Raw genomic sequence first — 22469 nt, forward strand, 5'->3', positions numbered from 1 at the left:
GAGAATAACGGGGCCTGCGCACCAGTTGGGAAACTGCCATGGGCATCGCACTAATAGAGAGACAAGAAGGTGCTGGAGAACTGACTGGGAAATGGGCCTCCAACCAATTGTTATATCGGTCACTCAGAACTAAAGAGAAACTTGTCCCTTTAAATACATATACAGGGAAGGGGCTGCAATGAAATCTGTCCCTTTTAACCTGCACAAAAACAGGAGACTCAGATTCACAGGCTGCAGGAGTTCATTCGTCCCATCGTGCGTCTGCTATCTCTTTGAAAGGTCTCTGAGTCATCCAACTGCTCTGCTCTTTCCCCACAGCCCTGCAAATTCTTCTCTTTCAAGTATTTACCCACTGGAAAGATACTCGTGAATCTGCTTTCAGGCAGATCAGAACAACTCGCTGTGTAAACAAATAAAATAAAATCTCATCTCCCCCTCTGGCTTCTTTGCCAATTACCTCAGAGGGACTCACTTTCTGTTAAAGAGTCTGCCAACCCTTCTCTTCCACTTTCCCTATAGTGCATCAATCTAGTAATGAAACATTGAATAAAATCAAACATTTCTATTGATAAAAGTTCATTAATTAAACAGAACATGGTTTTAAAAATGTTAATAATCCTGCTTATGTTAAATGTGAGGGTATCCCAAAACCCAGAAGGGTAACGTGGAATTCTTCTTAGTGGTGCATATTTTCAATTTGGTATAATGTGAAAAAAAGATATGCAAACCAGGAAGGAACAGTTCAGTCTTGTTGTGATCAATTAGTAAAGTATTAACTTAAAGGAAAACACACAAGGAAATTATGATGGACAACATCAATACACTTACTTGCTCCTCTTGTCTCATTGTCTGTGCTTGTGATCTCATTACTACACAATCAGGAAACACCCAAGGATTTTCCATTTGCAATTTGTCTGTCGCTTGATTGTCTCCTGGCTGTTCAACCACAGTGGGCATCACTATTATCTGTGACTCACCTGTATCATTCCCTGAAATGAATTGAATCCCTGCAATTAGCAATGTTCCTACCACTCCTACAACCATTCCTCCCATCTTCAAAGCTACTTAAGTTTGCTCTCACAGAGGAATCCTTTAACCTCCCCGTGAACACTGGTAACTAAAATTTCTTCCTTCAACATCACTTCTGAACAGATATATTTATCCCATACCATTAGGGATTGCCTTGCTCCTGTATCTGTTAAAATGTTAATATCTTTTCCCATTCCATCCTGTAAACCTGAAAAGACTTTCCCTTCACATACAAAATCGTTAAACACATAACCACCTGCAATTCACTCTGCCCCTTTACAGGTTGTGCACATGGCCGCCAACTGTGTGTACGCCATGTGGGTGAGCCCCTGCTATCCAGGGTTTCCCTTTGTCCAGGGACCCTCCAAAGTGGTTGCTTGCAAAGACATTTTGTTCCAAGTCGCCACATGTGGCCTGTTGCAGCCGGTCTAATGCCTTCCATCTTTCTACACCTATTTCTCCCTTCCGGTGTATTCTTCTCCCCCCCCCCCCCCCCCCCCAATCTTCTCATCTTCTCACCCGCACACACCCACCTCCATTCCGTAGCTAAACCTTCCCCCTCCCTGCTGTTTTCTTCCCTGATTATCCCTCCGTGCCCGTTATCTGCCCGACCCCAGGCGCCATCCCCCTTGCGGGAGACGCACCGCAGCCTCTCTCTCATACATGAATCCCGGTTCTAGCTACCTTGCTAGTGTGGTGGCCCCCTCCTGGGAGTTTTTTCACTTCCTCCCATTGCCCGATTTCTGGGCTTCCTGTCCACCATTTCCCTGTGCTTAGCTATATTTAGATCATCCTTCCTTCTCTTGCTGCTCTCGTCTCCAAAACGGGGCAGTGTTCACCCGTGTGAAGCGCTCTCTGTGGCAATGGTCTCCTGTTGGCTGTGCAGACTGTGAAAGGGAGAGAGCTTTTTTTTGTTAAAACATTGCTTTATCAAAGTCTCATTCTGCGGGCTCTTCATCGCTGCCCGTGCTGCCATTTCTCCAGTCCATTCTCTGCGACGAACATGCGTCTGCAGGGAGCGTGAGAAAGTGTTCCCTGCCTTGATACATGACCCAGAGCTTGGCTGGGTCCAGCATTCCGAATCCTACGCCGTTTCTGTACAGCGTGGCCTTCACTGTGTTAAATTCGGCCCAACGCTTGGCCAGGTCAGCCCCAATGTCCTGGTAGATCCGGATCTTGTGACCTTCCCGGCTGCAGTTTGTGGACTGCCTGGCCCAGCACAGGATTCTTTCCCAGTCCTGGTACCGGTGCATCTTGCCGATTATCGCCCTCGGCTGTTCCCCGGTTTGCGCTTTGGTCGGAGCGATCGGTGCGCTCTGTCGATTTCAGGTGGGTTGGGGAAGCTGTCCCTTCCCAGCAGGTTACCCAGCATTTGGGCCACATAATCTGTGGGGTTCTGACCTTCGCTCCTCTCCGGTAGGCTCACGATTCGTAGGTTCTGCCGCCTCGACCGGTTCTCCTGATCCTCAACCTTTCCTCTCAGGTTGCCTTGTGTCGCGACCAGCCTTGCCACCTCCTTTTCCAGGGCGATGATCCGGTCGCTCTGGTCCGCTGCAGCTCTTTCCAGATCTTTAATCGTTGCCTCCTGGGCCTCCAGTTGCTTTTCGGCTTTGTCCAGGGCCACCTGCATGTTCGCCAGATCTTCGGCCACAAGCTTCACCGCAGTTTGTATATCCGATTTCATCTCTTCTTGGTATTCCCTCAACTCACTTGAGAGGAATATCCTCCATCCATCCCCTGGTGAGAGGGGGCTTTTCGTGCGGTGGGTCGGTTCCTCTCACTCTGGCGAGTTCCGGGTTTCACCACCTCGTGCGCTGGTCGGCTCAGCTGATAGTTGTTTGTCCCGGCTTTTCCCACTCCTGGTCTCCACTCAGCCTCTGGACTGGCTGTTGTTCAGCATCTTTCCTTCTTCCTTCATTTTGTAATGGTGTGGGGCTGATTTGTATCGTTTGCAGGCGTTTTTCGAGGTTCGTGGGAGGAGAGCCACCTGATGTGTGACTTCTTAGCAAACCCCCGAAACCAGAAGGCCCCTCGCCTTCTCTCTGTTCTCGTACTGGACCCTACTTGCCCTCCGTAGCTGCCGCACCGCTTTTCTCGTCATCAACCTATCAAAGTGCCCCTGCAGTTTCTTCCTCACCGCCAGCAACTCCTTAGTGGCCCCCCTCCCCGGTATCTCCTGCCCACCAGCACTGAGTGCTGAATTTGGTGCTTTTTGAGTGCGATAGTGAGAGTTTGGTGACCGAGGGAGTATAAGGCTTCATTTTTATCTAAAGTTTTTATCTTTCTTTTATTTAGTTAATTAACTTAAAAGTTGCTGTTTGGTTTAGAAGAAGGTGAATTTTCAATCAGCTTTAAACAGGCTTCTACTTGTAGGCACTTGCAGCTGGAGCTTGTTAATTAGTTAATTGGATTAGGCCAGTTTTTCAGAGGCTAGATTCACAGTATAAAAGTGATCCCCTACAGTGCAGACTTTGTTTGCACTGAGTGCTGAATTTGGTGCTTTTTGAGTGCGATAGTGAGAGTTTGGTGACCGAGGGAGTATAAGGCTTCATTTTTATCTAAAGTTTTTATCTTTCTTTTATTTAGTTAATTAACTTAAAAGTTGCTGTTTGGTTTAGAAGAAGGTGAATTTTCAATCAGCTTTAAACAGGCTTCTACTTGTAGGCACTTGCAGCTGGAGCTTGTTAATTAGTTAATTGGATTAGGCCAGTTTTTCAGAGGCTAGATTCACAGTATAAAAGTGATCCCCTACAGTGCAGACTTTGTTTGCACTGAGTGCTGAATTTGGTGCTTTTTGAGTGCGATAGTGAGAGTTTGGTGACCGAGGGAGTGCTGAATTTGGTGCATTTTGAGTGCTATAGTAAGAGTTTGGTGACCGAGGGAGTGCTGAATTTGGTGCTTTTTGAGTGCAATAGTGAGAGTTTGGTGACCGAGGGAGTGCTGAATTTGGTGCATTTTGAGTGCTATAGTAAGAGTTTGGTGACCGAGGGAGTGCTGAATTTGGTGCATTTTGAGTGCTATAGTAAGAGTTTGGTGACCGAGGGACTTAGGTGAGGAGGGAGTACGGTGCTCCTTTCATTTTGTTTCCGACATTTCCGCAAAGAGTGCGAAGAGAGCCAGGAGTTTACAGGAAGTGTAGCTGACTGGGAGCAGAGTCGGAGGGCGCAGATCTAGTTAGTCCACACGGCAGCTATATTCTGGCAGGTAAGAGGGGATGGAGGCTAGGCCAGTTACATGCTCCTCCTGGAGGATGTGGGTGGTGAGGGATACCACCGGTGTCCCCACTGACTATACCTGCGGGAAGTGCACCCAACTTCAGCTCCTCAAAGACCGTGTTAGGGAACTGGAGCTGAAGCTGGATGAACTTCGGATCATCCGGGAGGCAGAGGGGGTGATAGAGAAGAGTTACAGGGAGGTAACCACACCCAAGGTACAGGACAAGAATAGCTGGGTTACAGTCAGGGGGAAGTCGTGGTGCACATTGGTACCAACGACATAGGTAGGAAAAGGGGTGTGGAGGTAATAAACAAGTTTAGGGAGTTAGGCTGGAAGTTGAAAGCCAGGACAGGCAGAGTTGTCATCTCTGGTTTGGTGCGTGATAGCGAGGCTAGGAATAGGGAGAGAGTGCAGTTGAACACGTGGCTGCAGGAATGGTGTAGGAGGGAGGGCTTCAGGTATTTGGATAATTGGAGCGCATTCTGGGGAAGGTGGGACCTGTACAAGCAGGACGGGTTGCATCTGAACCAGAGGGGCACCAATATCCTGGGAGGGAGGTTTTCTAGTACTTTTCGGGAGGGTTTAAACTAATTTGGCAGGGGAATGGGAACCGGATTTGTAGTCCAGCAACTAAGGTAGCCGATATTCAGGACGCCAAAGCGTGTAATGAGGCAGTGGGGAAGGGAACACTGACAAAGGAGAGTACTTGCAGGCACGGAGATGGGTTGAAGTGTGTATACTTCAACGCAAGAAGCATCAGGAATAAGGTGGGTGAACTTAAGGCATGGATCGGTACTTGGGACTATGATGTGGTGGCCATCACGGAAACTTGGATAGAAGAGGGGCAGAAATGGTTGTTGGAGGTCCCTGGTGATAGATGTTTCAATAAGATTAGGGAGGGTGGTAAAAGAGGTGGGGGGGGGGGGGTGGCATTATTAATTAGAGATAGTATAACAGCTGCAGAAAGGCAGTTCGAGGAGTATCACCCTATTGAGGTAGTATGGGTTGAAGTCAGAAATAGGAAAGGAGCAGTCACCTTGTTAGGAGTTTTCTATAGGCCCGCAAATAGTAACAGAGATGTGGAGGAACAGATTGGGAAACAGATTTTGGAAAGGTGCAGAAGTCATAGGGTAGTAGTCATGGGCGACTTTAACTTCCCAAATATTGAGTGGAAACTCTTTAGATCAAATAGTTTGGATGGGGTGGTGTTTGTGCAGTGTGTCCAGGAAGCTTTTCTAACGCAGTATGTAGATTGTCCGACCAGAGGAGGGGCAATATTGGATTTAGTACTGGGTAATGAACCAGGGCAAATGATAGATTTGTTAGTGGGGGAGCGTTTTGGAGATAGTGACCACAATTCTGTGACTTTCACTTTAGTAATGGAGAGGGATAGGTACGTGCAACAGGGCAAGGTTTACAATTGGGGGAAGGGTAAATACGATGTTGTCAGACAAGAATTTAAGTGCATAAGTTGGGAACATAGGCTGGCAGGGAAGGACACAAGTGAAATGTGGAACTTGTTCAAGGAACAGGTGCTACATGTCCTTGATATGTATGTCCCTGTCAGGCAGGGAAGAGATGGTCGAGTGAGGGAACCATGGTTGACAAGAGAGGTTGAATGTCTTGTTAAGAGGAAAAAGGTGACTTATGTAAGGCTGAGGAAACATGGTTCAGACAGGACATTGGCGGGATACAAGATAGCCAGGAGGGAACTGAAGAAAGGGATTAGGAGAGCTAAGAGAGGGCATGAACAATCTTTGGTGGGTAGGATCAAGGAAACCCCAAGGCCTTTTACACATGTGAGAACTATGAGAATGACTGGAGCGAGGGTAGGTCCGATCAAGGACAGTAACGGGAGATTGTGTATTGAGTCTGAAGAGATAGGAGAGGTCTTGAACGAGTACTTTTCTTCTGTATTTACAAATGAGAGGGGCGATATTGTTGGAGAGGACAGTGTGAAAGAGATTGGTAAGCTCGAGGAAATACTTGTTAGGAAGGAAGATGTGTTGGGCATTTTGAAAAACTTGAGGATAGACAAGTCCCCCGGGCCTGACGGGATATATCCAAGGATTCTATGGGAAGCAAGAGATGAAATTGCAGAGCCGTTGGCAATGATCTTTTCGTCCTCACTGTCAACAGGGGTGGTACCAGGGGATTGGAGAGTGGCGAATGTCGTGCCCCTGTTCAAAAAAGGAACTAGGGATAACCCTGGGAATTACAGACCAGTTAGTCTTACTTCGGTGGTAGGCAAAGTAATGGAAAGGATACTGAAGGATAGGATTTCTGAGCATCTGGAAAGACACTGCTTGATTAGGGATAGTCAGCACGGATTTGTGAGGGGTAGGTCTTGCCTTACAAATCTTATTGAATTCTTTGAGGAGGTGACCAAGCATGTGGATGAAGGTAAAGCAGTGGATGTAGTGTACATGGATTTTAGTAAGGCATTTGATAAAGTTCCCCATGGTAGGCTTATGCAGAAAGTAAGGAGGCATGGGATAGTGGGAAATTTGGCCAGTTGGATAACGAACTGGCTAACCAATAGAAGTCAGAGAGTGGTGGTGGATGGCAAATATTCAGCCTGGATCCCTGTTACCAGTGGCGTACCGCAGGGATCAGTTCTGGGTCCTCTGCTGTTTGTGATTTTCATTAATGACTTGGATGAGGGAGTTGAAGTGTGGGTCAGTAAATTTGCAGACGATACGAAGATTGGTGGAGTTGTGGATAGTGAGGAGGGCTGTTGTCGGCTGCAAAGAGACATAGATAGGATGTAGAGCTGGGCTGAGAAGTGGCAGATGGAGTTTAACCCTGAAAAGTGTGAGGTTGTCCATTTTGGAAGGACAAATATGAATGCGGAATACAGGGTTAACGGTAGAGTTCTTGGCAATGTGGAGGAGCAGAGAGATCTTGGGGTCTATGTTCATACATCTTTGAAAGTTGCCACTCAAGTGGATAGAGCTGTGAAGAAGGCCTATGGTGTGCTCGCGTTCATTAACAGAGGGATTGAATTTAAAAGCCGTGAGGTGATGATGCAGCTGTACAAAACTTTGGTAAGGCCACATTTGGAGTACTGTGCACAGTTCTGGTCGCATCATTTTAGGAAGGACGTGGAAGCTCTGGAAAAGGTGCAAAGAAGATTTACCAGGATGTTGCCTGGAATGGAGAGTAGGTCTTACGAGGAAAGGTTGAGGGTGCTAGGCCTTTTCTCCGCTCCTTAGAGCGGAGAAGGATGAGGGGCGACTTGATGGAGGTTTATAAGATGATCAGGGGAATAGATAGAGTAGACAGTCAGAGACTTTTTCCCCGGGTGGAACAAACCATTACAAGGGGACATAAATTTAAGGTGAAAGGTGGAAGATATGGGAGGGATATCAGAGGTAGGTTCTTTACCCAGAGAGTAGTGGGGGCATGGCATGCACTGCCTGTGGAAGTAGTTGAGTCGGAAACATTAGGGACCTTCAAGCAGCTATTGGATAGGTACATGGATTACGGTAAAATGATATAGTGTAGATTTATTTGTTCTTAAGGGCAGCACGGTAGCATTGTGGATAGCACAATTGCTTCACAGCTCCATGGTCCCAGGTTCGATTCCGGCTTGGGTCATTGTCTGTGCGGAGTCTGCACGTCCTCCCCGTGTCTGCGTGGGTTTCCTCCGGGTGCTCCGGTTTCCTCCCACAGTCCAAAGATGTGCGGGTTAGGTGAATTGGCCAATGATAAATTGCCCTTAATGTCCAAATTGCCCTTGGTGTTGGGTGGAGGTGTTGAGTTTGGGTAGGGTGCTCTTTCCAGGAGCCGGTGCAGACTCAGGGGGCCGAATGGCCTCCTTCTGCACTGTAAATTCAATAATAATCTATGATTAATCTAGGACAAAGGTTCGGCACAACATAGTGGGCCGAAGGGCCTGTTCTGTGCTGTATTTTCTATGTTCTATGTTCTATGTATCTCGTCCAGCAGCCGTCCGTGCTCCTCCCTCCTCCTCCGACCCGTGAGCCTTAAACAAGATAATCTCACATTGAACCACCGCCTTCAACGTCTCCCAGAACGTGGGTGCCGACACCTCCCCATTCTGATTCAGCTCCACATAATCCCCAGTCACCCTCATCACCTTCTAACAAAACCCCTTATCCGCCAATATGCCTGAGTCCAGCCTCCATCCCGGCCTCTGCACCTGTCCCGAACGAAGCCTCACATCCAGCCAGTGCAGTGCAAGATCTGAGATCATGATTCACGCATAGGCCACTCCCACTACCCCCACCAACACCACCCGACTCACCACAAAGAAATCAATACTTCAATACACATTATACACATGCGAGAAGAAGGAGTACTCCCTCCATCCCGGGTTCCTGAACCTTCATGGGACAACCATTTCCATATTCTCCATAAACTCTCCCAACTCCTTTGTCATCCTCGACCTTCCCATCGACTTGTGCCTCGACATGTCCACCTTCAGCTTCATTTCACAATTAAAGTCTCTGCCCATAATCAGTTGCTGTGTATCTATCTCCAGGATCGCTCCCAAGACCCCCTTATAAACCCAGCAACTTCCCAATTCGGCACATATACATTGACTAGCACCACAGGCGTCCCCTCTAGCACCCCACTCACTATCACACACCTTCCTCCTGGGTCCTGCACCTCCCTGGCCCCCACGCACCCTGTTCTCTTGTTCAGCAGGATGGCTACCTCTCCTTGACTCTGAATCAAACCCCGAGTGGAACACTTGCCCCACCCATCCCTCCCTCAGCCTAACCTGATCCTTCACCTGGAGATGCATCTCCTGTAGAAAAATCACCTCCGCTTTCATACCCCTCAGGTGTGCAAAAACCCGGGCCCTCTTGACCGGCCCATTTAGCCCCCGGACATTTTATGTCACAATCATTACTGGAGGCTTGTACCTCTATTCCCCTCTACCGTCCGCCATCATCCCCTATCAGTTCTGCCTCACTTAATTCCCCCCTGAACTGGGCCCATCCAAGATGGCCCCCCCTCTCTGCTCATGACTGCTCTCAGCCTCCAATCCTGACACATTACAATCCCCCCGCCACCACCACCCCTACCTGACCATCCCACTCCCCCTCCCCTTCCCCCACCTGACCACCCCTCACAACCTATCTAAAACCTTTCTAATTGATGTTACTGCACTTGTGTTTCAGCCGGCTGGGTGAATTATTGAATTTCTTACCATACATGGAGCAGGTGAATGGTCTCTCCCTGGTGTGAACTCACGGGTATATCTGCAGATCAGATTAATTACTGAATCCCTTCTCACACTTGGAGCAGGTCTCTCCCCGGTGTGAACCCACTGGTATCTCAGCTGGTGGGATGATGTTATAAATCTCTTTGTGCAGTGACAGCAGCTGAATGGTTTATCCTCAGTGTGAGTGATGGGCCATCAGTTCCACAGCGCTTTGAAAGGCACTCACACACTCAGAGCATTTAAACTGTCTGTTATTGGTGTGAGTGACATGGTATTTCAGTGAGCTGGAGGACTGAGTGAATCTCTTCCCACACTCTGAGCAGGTGACCGATCTCACTCGCGTGATTGCATCGATGAGCTTCCAGCGCAAATGCGCCCATACCTGGGCCTCATTTGCTGAGGAAGAACATTGAAAAGCAGAGAAGTCATGTTCAATTTGTTAGATCCTGGTTTGACTACACTTCGAATACTGTGAGCAGTTCTGCATCTCCATAATTATAAAAATGAGAGAGAGAAACAGGACAAGGTGCAAGAAAGATTCACAAGGACGGTACATGAATGGAGAGTTTTAAGTTACAGGATAGACTGAACAGACTGGGGGTATTTTCTCTGGGAAAGAGAAGGCTGATGGTTGACCTGATAGAGACTTTAAGATTATAAAGGGTTTTTTTTAGGGTTGATGTTGAGATGAAGAGTTTCCACTTGTGGGGGAGGCCAGAAATTGTGGAAACAAAGATAAGATGATCACTGATAAATTCAGGAGGAACTGTTCTTTTTTTCAGGGAGGTGAGAATGTGGACCACGCTACCACATGAAGTGGTTGAGGTGAGAGACAGATATAAGGGGAACCTAGATGAACACATGACGGGAGAAGGAATAGAAGGTTCTGCTGATTTACAGGAGTTGAAGTAGAATTGAAGGAAGCTCAAGTGGAGCCTAAACACTGACGTAGACCAACTGAGCTAATGTCAGAATGAATATTCTAGACTGTAATTAGCAGCAATAACAGCAAAATCCAATCTCTGCACTCACATATGAACTCGCTGGAGTCTCAGCTGGGTAGATGACCCAAGGAATCCCTTTCCAAACTGGATGCAGGTGAATGGCTTCTCCCCTGCGTGACTGGATTGTTGTGACAGCAGGTGGGACAACTGAATGAATCTCTTCTCACACAGAGCAGGCGAATGTCCCATCCTCATTGTGAACTCACTGGTGGTTCAGTCGGTTGGCTGAATCTGTAAATCCCTTCCAATACATGTCAACAGCTCTAACTGGTGTGACAGTGTTGATGAGTTTCCATGCAAGTAGGATCTGAATTAGTTCCCACAATTCCTACATTTCCATGCATCTATGGTCTCTCCAAACACTGAATGGTTCGATGTTATATCAGGCTGCATAACTGGTTGAAGATCTTTCCACAGTCAGTGCTCTGGAGCACTCTCACTTCCCTGTGTGTATTTCACTGCTTTACCATTCACACTCCCATTTAACATGTTTCAAACTGACAGAACAAAAAAATCACTTCTCCAAGATAAAAAGACCGATGATATTCACAACCTGAGAAATTGAATGAATCAATCAGACCCTGCCTACATTTGATTTAGTTTACAGTCTGTAAAAGCTCCCCTTCTAAAATGCTACAAAAAAGGTCATTACAGTCAGTTGCATTCAGTTCACAGCACTCTCGCCTCTGAATCACAGGTCCCGATATTTATATCTTACTCAAGGATTTGAGCATAAAAACCAAGGATGACTACTGCAGTCTGGAAGGAGAACTGCAATGTAGAATTTCAGATCAGGCAGGGGAGTTATTCCTGGTGTCCTGGCCAATATTTATCTGGTAATCATCAAAGAAATTATTTTGGTGGAATCCAGATGTTTGTCTCTGATGCCAACACAACTGCAGCAAAAATAGATGACAGAAATTCAGAATACAAAATTCTACTTGCCATGAAACATCCTTCTCCCTCTCAAACTATAAATCTCTGCCCCCTCATGCACTCCCGTCTCACTATTTATTTTAACACTAATTCATCCCACTGTTCTCCTGCTTTTCCCCAATTCTCCTCCCCTCAAGATGCTGACTCTGGCAGAGTTTCACTCTCACCTATTGTCCTCCCCAATATGTCACCCAATTGTCTGAATCTTATCCTTAAGTTAACAAACTGTTTTGCTAAGGGGAGAGGCATGGTGGTGCAGTAGTTAGCACTGCTACCTCATGGCGCCAAAAGAAGTTTGCATATTCTGCCCGTGTCTGCTTGGGTCTCATCCCCACAACTCAAAGATGTGCAGAGTAGCTGGATTGGCCACGCTAAATTGCCCCTTAATTGGAAAATGAATTTGGCAGCAGTGGTTAGCACTGCTGCCTCATGACACGGAGGACCCAGTATCGATCCCATCCCTGGGTCACAGTGTGTGTGGAGTTTGCCCATTCTCCCTGTCCCTACCTGGGACTCACCCCCACAACTCAAAAAGATATGCAGGGTGGGTGAATTGGCCATGCTAATTTTGCCCCTTCGTTGGAAAAAAAGAATTGGGTACTCTAAATTTATATTAAAAATTGGAAAATAAATTAATTGGGTACTTTAATTTTTTTTTACATTTACCCACTAGTACTTTGTGCCAGGATGAGGTTACTGCCGCCCACTCCTCCTCGCTTTTCATCCCAGTCCCAGTAATTTGGAGACTGGGCTCAGTATGGGTAATGGCGACCGGAGCTCCCACAATCCCGTGCGCTTGAGAAACCGCTTTATCCGCAGCGCTGGCGGGGAGCACGGGACTGCGCATGTCCAAGGAAGAGGTCAGTTGCACACACAGAAAATGGCTATTCCATTGGGCATGTGATCCGCTCTTGAGGTCAAAAGTGCATTCGTGGCCACGTGACATGGTGCCCTGTGTCTTTATGCGGCTGGCAACCAATGGGAAGAGTTGAACGATCGGAAGGACTCTGCTCCTCCGCCAATCAGAGCTCCCCCATTGTCTCAATGCAAGAAGCTGGACATGGAGGTTTCTGCCGAGCAAAGCTGTTGTTCCTCGAATGCTGAATGAGCTTGAACTTCACACAGACTAAAACTTCCTCCTGTATCCAACATCTAGGGAGCAAAACTTTCTTTTCTCCCCCTTTCCATTTATTTTCTCATTCTGATCTTCAATTGGTCACTTGCAGCAAATGAAGAGAAAGGAAGTGAATTCAGGGAGAGTGCATACTCTGGAAAGCTTGGCCCAGGTCTCTCTGTCTATGAAAGACATTGACATCCTTTGCTTCCTCAGCTTGACACCTTTATTTGCCTGGCTAAAAGGATGGTCTCTTTCCTAAAGTTCACAATTAAAGGGCTGGTTTCCCCAGGTGAAGGCTGAACATTTAAGGGTACAGTAAATTATATCGGCCAGAGAAATGTCCAGTGTTGTTATATGGGAAAAATTAGATATATTATTTATGGTTCTGTAAAGTACATTTATTATTATTTCTAGTCTTGTAATATTGTACTGTAACAATGTTTTATATTTTCAGTACTCTCTTACCTCAAGAGGATTGTTAATCTCTGGAATTCGTTTCCCAGAGGAACCAGTGCAGTCTGGGGGTCATTGAATATATTCAAGGATGAGCTAGACAGAATTATTTTTTAAAAATTCTAAGTGCCCAGTGTTTTTTTTTTCATTTAAGGGCCCCTTTCCCTTGGACATGTGCAGTTCCAGACCACCCACCCACATGGCGGATAGAGAGGTTTCTCCAGCATGGGGGGATTGTGGGAGCTGCGCTCGCCATTACTCGTCCGGAGCTGAGTCTCCAATCTCCTGGGACTGGGATGAAAAGTGAGGGGGTGGATATTGACCCCAACCTGACAAAAAGTACATGTGGGTAGTTTCATAGAATTTACAGTGCAGAAGGAGGCCATTCGGCCCATCGAGTCTGCACCGGCTCTTGGAAAGAGCACCCTACCCAAGGTCAACACCGTCACCCTATCCCCATAACCCAGTAATCCCACCCAACACTAAGGGCAATCTTGGACACTAAGGGCAATTTATCATGGCCAATTCACCTAACCCGCACATGTTTGGACTGTGGGAGGAAACTGGAGCACCCGGAGGAAACCCACGCACACACGGGATGTGCAGACTCCGCACAGACAGTGACCCAAGCCAGAATCGAACCTGGGACCCTGGAGCTGTGAAGCAATTGTGCTATCCACAAGGCTACCGTGCTGCCCCGTTGCTGGATTTGATTGTGATGTCCCCCTGTGATGATCTCTGTGTTAAGGACAGGAAGCCGTGAGCGTGAATCTGTCAATCAGCATCTTCAGGAGAATTGGGAGGTTGAATATTAGATACAGCAGAGTGAGAATGGAGGGGAAGTGTGTGGAACGGAGATGTACAGCTTTTGGGGAATGAGTGTTCAGAAAGTCTGTTCTGAGTTTCTATCCTGTGCTGACAGTGATGTCTTTTGTAAATTGTTTTTCTAGAATATTAAAAGAGGAGGAATTATAGACAGAAACCTCAAACATCATGTCTTGATCTGCCAGAGTCACTTGATTCCTCGGGGAACACACACCCGAGAGAGAGTGTTCCAGAGCACTGACTGTGGAAAGAGCTTTAACCAGACACGCAGCCTGACAAAACATCGCAGCTCTTACAACAGGGAGAGACTGCTGATGTGCTCTCTGTATGGGTAAGGCTTCACTTGTCTAACCTGGAGAGACACAAGGAGACCCAAATTATGGAGAAACAGTGGAAATGCTGGAACTGTGGGAAGAGATACAGAGCCCCATCTGCACTGGAAGTTCATCGACGCATTCACACTGCGGAGAGCCCATTCAGCTGCTCTCTTTGTGGGAAAGGATTCAGTCAGTCATTCACCCTGCAGACACACCAGAGAGTTCACACTGGGGAGAGGCCGTTCACCTACTCTCAGTGTGGGAATGGATTCACTCAATTATCCAGCCTGCAGAGGCACTAGTGGGATCACACTGGCGAGAGGCCATTCATCTGCTCTCAATGTGGGAAGGGATTCAATCAATTATCCAGCCTGACGTCCCACCAGCGAGTTCACAGGAGGGAGAGACCGTTCACCTGCTCTCAGTGTGGGAAGGGATTCTGTGTTTCCTCGTACCTGCTGAGACACCAACAAGTTCACAATTGATTACAGGGGTTAGATTCTGCTGCTATTATTTCTGCTCTCAACTACATCCAGGACTGCATTTTGTTCATTCTGACAGTTGGTCAATGGGGAGGGTCGGAGGGTTTCTTTCTGCTGAACTGGCCTTCTCACGACTGATGCTCTTGAGCCTTGTGGCAAATTTCATAAGGATCACAGAGTGAAAGGGTGTTTGGAAGGTAGATGACAGATAGTTCCTGTTTCTGTTTGGAACCCCTAAAGAATGCAGGTTTAAATGAAGATAGGCTATGGTGGTTACATGGTTCTGTCTCAGAAGGAAACTGTCAAGCTATGAAGGGCAAGTTGATTGGGAAATTTCAATAAAATGTGTAATGATACACAGGCAATCACATTTAAGGAATTATCACATATTTACATAAAATATAGATTCCCTTCAGAAACAAAAATCCAACAGGAAAAGTGACGCAACCGTGACTATCAAGAAAAATTAAAGATTCCACTGGTTAAAGGAAGAGGCTCATTGATAGATTACAGATTTATTGCTTCACTGATTTATTGGTACTTTTAAGAATTAATGCAGTATAATTCTTAAATTCAGTATACATACAGACAGAAAATGGAATATCCACAAGGCAAAGTCATTGTTTCAGATAAAAATATGAGAATTGCTGCACAGGAAGTTAATTATGTGTCAGAATCTAACACGGTTTCAAGAAAAGTTGCAGAAAAGCCCTCGTAGTGAATAAACCATTTTTCTACAAATACATTTAGTAATGAAAACGAATTGCAGCCTCAGCAACAGAAACATTTACAAAATGTAGCAAAGCCTGAGCAACAAGCAACGTTAATGCAGAACACCTCATCTTCAGAGGATTGGTACACGTGGCGGGAGCATGTAGATATTTAATTAATTTGATAGACATTAATGAATCTTAAGTCATGACCAATGCCTGGGTAACAAATCATGCTCCAAGTGACAGAGAGTTTTTTGAATTAATCAGGAAGCCTCAGCTGAGAATTTGAAACCAATAAGGGGTTAGACCACTGATGAGAATTTCTTTAAGAATAAAGTTTCATGACTAAAGTTTGTTCTGTATTCATGCTTTAAGAAATTCTGAACCATCTATTGATTTCCTAATTTTTTCTCATGTTTTTGTTTAACTCTCTTCATTATGTTTTGATGTATTATTTGATCTGAATTTTGATTTATTTTTATTAAGAGAATCAAGGTGGATAATTAGCAATAAAGTTGTATTTTTGGACACCTCTAATCAACCAGAACGTGGGATCATTTTTGAAGATAAAATAAGAGATCTTATCACTCATATAGGATGATAATGGCGTAGTGTAGGTTAGATGGCTTTTGTTTCGGTGCAAAATCGTGGGCCGAAGGGCCTGTACTGCGCTGTATCGTTCTATGTTCTATAGTTGCCAAAATAAATGTCACCCTGAGGACTGGGAACTTGTTTTAGAATTCAGCAAAGGACCAAGAAACTGATGCAGAGAAAATAGAATCTGAGAGCAAACTGGGGAGAACTGGAAAAGCTCCTGTAGGAATGTGAAAAGGAAAAGATTTGCAAAGACCAATGTGGATCTATTCCAGACAGAGACAGGAGAGTTTATAATGGGGAATAAGGAAGTGGCAGAGAAACTAAACAATATGTGTCTGTCTTCACAGAGGAAGATACAGAAATCGTCCCAAAAACATGAGACCCAAGGGACCAGTGAGCACGAGGAACTGAAAGAGATTAGTATTAGTGAGAAAGTAGTATTGGAGAAATTAATGTGGTTGAAAGTTAATAAATCCCCAAAAGCTGATGTTCTACATCCCAGAGTGTTGAAAGAGGTGGCTGGAGAGATAGTGGACACATGGGTGATCATATTTCAAAATTCTATAGATTCTGGAATGGTTCCTGCAGATTGGAAGGTGGTAAATGTAACCCCACTATTTAAGGAGGGAGAGAAAACAGGGAACCACAGACCCATTAGCCTGACATCAGTAGGAGGGAAAATGCTGCAATCTATTATAAAGGATGTGATAACATATAAATTAGGAGCAGGAGTAGGCCACTCGGCCCCTCGAGCCTGCTCCACCATTCAATAAGTTCCCGGCTGATCGGATTGTAACGTCAACTCCACATTCCCACCGACCCCCCGATAATCTTTTACCCCCTTGCTTATCAAGAATCTATTCAACTCAGTCTTCAAAATTTCAAAGATTCAGCTTCCACTGCCCTTTGAGGAAGAGAGTTCCAAAGACTTCCAACCCTCTTAAGAGAAAAAAGTTCACTGCCTTAAATGGGCAACTTATTACTTTTAAAGTGACTCCAATTTCTAGACTCTCCCACAAGAGGAAACATCCTTTCAACATCCACCCTGTCAAGGCCCCTCAGGATCACTTCAATGCCTTTTCCCCCACACTGTCCCCGTATCCCTTTGTGTTATTGGGCTTTAGAAATCTGTGAGTCTCTGCTTTAAACACACTCAGTGACTGAGCTCCCACAGCCCTCTGGGGTAGAGAATTCCAAAGATTCACAACCCTCTGACTAAAGAAATGTCTGCTCCGAGACCCGTCCTAAGTGGCTTCCCCCTTATTTTGAAATTTTGTCCCAGGGTCTAGACTCCCCAATCCAGGGAAACATCTCACCTGCACCTCCTCTGTCTATTCCTTTATGTATTTTATAAGTTTCAATTAAATCCCTCTCATTCCTTGAAACTCGAGAAAAAAAAGACCTAGTATCCCCAATCTCTCTTCATAGAACAGTCCTTCCAAACCCAGAACAAGTCTGGTGAAACGTTGTTGCTGTTCCTCTGTGGCAATACCTTTCCTAAGGTAAGGGGAGTAAAACTGGACACATTACTCCAGCTATGGTCTAAACATTTCATAATGATCGATGTCAAGGCCATCAGACGGTATTCATTGAGGCACGTTGCCTGGTTCTTCTTTGGCACCGGTATGATGGTGGTCTTCTTGAAGCAGGCGGGAACATCAGAACGGAGTAGGGAGAGGTTGAGGATGTCCGCGAACACACCCGCCTGTTGGTCAGCGCAGGATCTGGGTGCATGGCAGGGATCCCGTCAGGACCTGTCGCTTTCCGAGGGTTCACTTTCAAGAAGGCCAATCTGGCTTTGGAGGCTGTGACGGTGGGTATGGGTGTGTCCAAGGCTCCTGGGGCAGTTTGTTGGTTTCCTGCTCGAAGTAAGCATAGAATGCGTTGAGTTTGTCGGGGAGGGCTGCGCTGCTGCTGAAGACTCTACTCGGCTTTACTTTGCACCCATTATGTTATTTAAGCCTTGCCACAACCAACGAGAATCCATGTCGTTAATCTGTGATTCGAGCTTAGTCTGGTATTGTCCCTTGGAGTCCTGGTGTGGTCTCTTGGAGTCTGTGATGGCTTTGCGGAGATCATACCTAGATCTCTTGATTAGGTCAGGGTCGCCTGTCTTGAACTCCTCAGACGTGCCCTTCCGTAGGGAGTGAATCTCCCGATTAAACCATGGTTTCTGGTTGGGTAACGTACGTACTACCTTCTTTGACACACAATCTTCTACACACTTGCTGATGAAGTCTGTGACGGTGCTGGCATACGTGTTTAGGTTGGCTGCTGAGTTCTTGAATATGGACCAGTCCACTGACACCAAGCAGTCGCGTAGGAGCTCTTCTGTTGCCTCGGACCAGCATTGCACAATCTTCTTAATCGGATTCTCCGCTTCAGTTTCTGCTTGTATGTCGGGAGAAGGAGCACCGTCTTGTGCTCCGATTTTCCGAAGTGCGGTCAGGGGATGGATCGAGAGGCGCCCTCGATGTTTGTGTAGCAGTGGTCAAGGATGTTGGGGCCCCTGTCGGGACAGGAGATGTATTGGCGGAATTTTGGCATTACACCTGAGGTTGGCCTGGTTAAAGTCCCCGGCCACGATGAACAAGGCCTCCGGGTATTCTGCTTCATTGTTATTTATAGCGGTTACAATTCATCAAGCGCCTTTTTCACCTCCGTTTGGCGTGGGATGCAGACCGCCGTGATGATGGCAGAAGAGAATTCCCATGGAAGGTAGTATGGACGGCACTTCACAGTCGGGTATTCCAGATCGGGAAGCAGGAGTTCGCCAGGGTCGCCATGTCCTAGCACCAGGAGGAGTTGATGAGAAGACAAATCCCTCCACGCACTTCAGTCCTGGATGTGAACAGCAGGAATAACAGCAGAATCTAACCCATCATCACATGAGAACCATTTGGTGTCTCAGCATGTTGGACGACTGAGTGAATCCCTCCCCACAGTGAGAGCAGGTGAATGGCTTCTTTCCAGTGTGAACTCACTACTGTCTCCGCAATGTGGATGATGTTTCAAACCTCTTTCTGCAGTGAGAGCATCTGAACAGTTTCTCCTTAGTGTGAATGCGCTGGTGGGACATCAGTACCAGAGAGCTTTTAAACCCACTCCCACAGTCAGAGCATTTAACGGGTCTCTCATTGGTGTGAGTGACATTGTGGCTCAGCAAGTGATGACCGAGTGAAGCTTTTCCCAGTCAGAGGGGTGAACAGGCTCTCCCCGGTGTGACCTCGCTCGTGTTTCATCAGGTTGGATGAGGTTCTGAACCTCTTTGTGCAATGAGAGCAGCTGAACGGTGTCTCCTCAGAGTGAACGCGCTGATGGGACATCAGTAGGTGTGAGCTTTTGAAACCCCTCCTGCAGTCAGAGCATTTAAAGGGCCTGGTCTTGGTGTGAGTGACATTGTGTTTCAGCAGGCTGGATAATTCAGTGAATCCCTTATCACACACAGTGCAGATGAACGGCTTCTCCCCGGTGTGAACTCTCTGGTAGGTCTGCAGGTGGGATAACTGAGTGAATCCCTTATCACAAACAGTGCAGATGAATGGCCTCTCCCCATTGTGAACTCGTTCGTGTCTCCTCAGGTTGCTAATGACAGTGAATCCCTTTTGACACTGAGAGCAGGTGAAAGGCCTCTCACCAGTGTGAACCCGTTCATGTCTCCGAAGGTTGCCAATGTCAATGAATCCCTTTTCACACTGAGAGCAGATGAACGGTCTCTCTCCAGTGTGAACTCGTTCGTGTTTCCGCAGGCTGCCAATGTCAGTGAATCCCTTTTCACACTGAGAGCAGGTGAAAGGCTTCTCTCCAGTGTGAACTCGTTCGTGTCTCCGCAGGCTGCCACTATCAATGAAATCCGTTTCACAGTGAGAGCAGGTGAACGGTCTCTCTCCAGTGTGAACTCGTTCGTGTTTCCGCAGGTTGCCAATGTCAGTGAATCCCTTTTCACATTGAGAACAGGTGAAAGGCCTCTCTCCAGTGTGAACTCTCTGGTGGCTCTGCAGTCTGGATAACCGAGTGAATCCCTTCCCACAGTCAGAGCAGGTGAACGGCCTCTCCCCAGTGTGAACTTGTTCGTGTTTCCGCAGGTTGCCAATGTGAGTAAATCTCTTTTCACACTGAGAGCAGGTGAAAGGCTTCTCTCCAGTGTGACTGCGTTGATGCCTTTCAAGCTCGCACGGGCCTTTGAATCCCTTCCCACAATCCTCACATTTCCATGGTTTCTCCATGGTCTGGGTGATCTTGCATCTCACCACGTTGGACGATCAGTTGAAGCCTCATCCACACACAGAACACCTATACAGTCTCTCCCTGCTGTGAATGGTGTAGTATTTTTTCAGGCTGTATCACTGGTTAAAGCTCTTTCCACAGTCAGTGCTCTGTAACAGTCTCACACGGGGTGTGTGTGTGTCTCAGTGCTTTTCCAGACACACTGATGTTTAAAATATCTTGAAGCAGACAGAATAGACAAACATTTCTCCTTCTAGATTCAAAGGCCGATGATCTTCAGTTCCCAAGAATTGAGTGACTCAGTCAGTTCTTGACATGATATTTAGTTTGAGATATCGGCCTCAAACTCCTCTCGTTCTAACTTCCTGCAAACAGATTTTACAATAGTAATCATTGTCAGTACAGGATAGAAATTCAGAACAGACAATTCTAGTTTATATCGAACATTCTTTCCTATCTCTTTCCCTGAAATGCTCTAAATCTCAATCCCACACACTCTCCCTCCATTCTCACTCTGCTGTATCTAATATTCATACTCCCAATTCTCCTGAAGGTGCTGATTCAGGCTGATTGAGAGATCCAAGCTCACTGCTTCCTGTCCTGGACACAGAGACCTGAAAAACTTCATGCAGGCTGCCAGACAGATATATGTCGATATTACTGGATGAAAAATGTATGTAATATACAGACTGTATTCAGTTACTTTCCCTCCCAATTTTCCTGAAGCTGCTGATCAACAAATCTAAACTCACTAAAACCTGTACAAGAGTAGAGAATCTCCATGTAAGTACATTTACTGATTAGAGATGGGGAAAGTCTGAGGAAAAATTTTATTTAGTCATGGAGTGGTCATGACAGGGAACTCACTGCCCACAAGGGTTGTGGAAGTTATTGAGATGATCAATAATTTAAAATAAAATAGGATGGTCACTTGAAGAAAATAAGCTTGCGGGGGAACAGGGATATCGAGGGGGAATGGGACTGACTGGATTGCTGGACAGAGAGTCAGCATTGACTTGAGTTACCAAATGGATTCTGTCAGTGCTGCAATGACTGTATGACTGGAAATATATAATGTAGGTACAGTACTATTTACAAAACTAGAAATAATAATACATGTATTTTATTACAGAACCATCAATATCTATAATACATACCATATAACAACACTAGACATATCTCTGTCCGATATTAAATTTTTAAAAATTAATTTACAGGATGTGGACAATGCTGGTTAGGCCAGCATTTATTGCCCATCCCCAGTTGCCCTTGCGAAGTAGTGGTGAGCTGCCTTCTTGAACCGCTGCTTTCCTTGAGGTGTAGATACATCCCGTGCTGTTTTTTTTTTTTTATAATTTGTTTTTTATAAATTTAAAGTACCCATTTCATTTTTTTCCAGTTACTGCAGTGTATCTTGTAGATGGTATACACGGCTGCTGCTGTTTGTCGGTGGTGGAAGGTTTGAATGTTTGTGGAAGGGGGTGCAATCAATCAGGCTGCTTTGTCCTGGATAGGTTTGAGCTTCTTGCGTGTTGTTGGAGCTGCACTCATCCAGCAAAGTGGAGTGTATTCCATTACACTCCAGACTTGTGCTTGTAGATGTCTGGTGGGCAGGCTTTGGGGCATCAGGAGGTGTGTTACTCGCCATAAGATTTCCAGCCCTTGATCTGCCCTGGTAGCCACAGTATTAATATGGCTAGCCCAGTTCAGTTTCTGATCAATGGTAACCCCCAGGATGTTGGTTGTGCGGGTTTCAGTGATGCGAATGCCACTGAATGTCAAGGGGTGGTGGTTAGATCCTCTCTTGCCAGAGATGGTCATTGCCTGGCACTTGTGTCGCGCGAATGTAACTTGTCACTTATCAGCCCAAGTCTGGATATTGTCCCAAGTCTTACTGAATTTGGACATGGACTGCTTCATTATCTGAGGAGTTGAGAATGGTGCTGAACATTGTGCAGTCATCCGCAAACATCACCACTTCTCACCTTATGATGGAAGGGAGATGATTGATGAAGCAGCTGAAGATGGTTGGGCCTATGATACTGCCCTGAGGAACTCCTGCAGTGAAGTCCAGGAGCTGAGATGGTTGACCTCTATTACCACAACCATCTTCCTTTGTGCCAGGTATGACTCCAACCAGTGAAGAATAATCCCCTGATTCCCATTGACTCCAGTTTAGCTGGGGCACCTTGATGCCATACTCAGTCAAATGATGCCTTGATGTCAAGGGGAGTCACTCTCACCTCACTTGTGGCATTCAGCTCTTTTGTCCAAGTTTGAACCAAGGCTGTAATGAGGTCAGGAGCTGAGTGACCGTGGCGGAACCCAAACTGAGCATCCAGGAGCAAGTTATTGC

At 46.3% G+C, this 22469-nt stretch overlaps 1 protein-coding gene and 1 long non-coding RNA gene across 2 annotated transcripts in view; one reads left to right on the forward strand and one right to left on the reverse strand.

Annotated features, from left to right (window-relative positions):
• The window catches only part of LOC140418053 (uncharacterized), a 72204-nt gene that overhangs the window by 16392 nt on the left and 33343 nt on the right, over nucleotides 1-22469 (reverse strand). The window contains 2 exon segments of the mRNA XM_072501480.1: nucleotides 829-936; nucleotides 19033-20145. Of these exon segments, the coding sequence (XP_072357581.1) occupies nucleotides 829-936; nucleotides 19033-20145 (1221 nt within the window).
• LOC140422412 (uncharacterized) lies at nucleotides 12303-15826 on the forward strand. The gene is made up of 2 exons (XR_011947443.1): nucleotides 12303-12809; nucleotides 13903-15826. It is a non-coding gene; the product is annotated as an uncharacterized lncRNA (long non-coding RNA).

The sequence above is a fragment of the Scyliorhinus torazame genome, chromosome 5 (assembly GCF_047496885.1).
Source record: "Scyliorhinus torazame isolate Kashiwa2021f chromosome 5, sScyTor2.1, whole genome shotgun sequence".
In the NCBI taxonomy this organism is placed as follows: domain Eukaryota; kingdom Metazoa; phylum Chordata; class Chondrichthyes; order Carcharhiniformes; family Scyliorhinidae; genus Scyliorhinus; species Scyliorhinus torazame.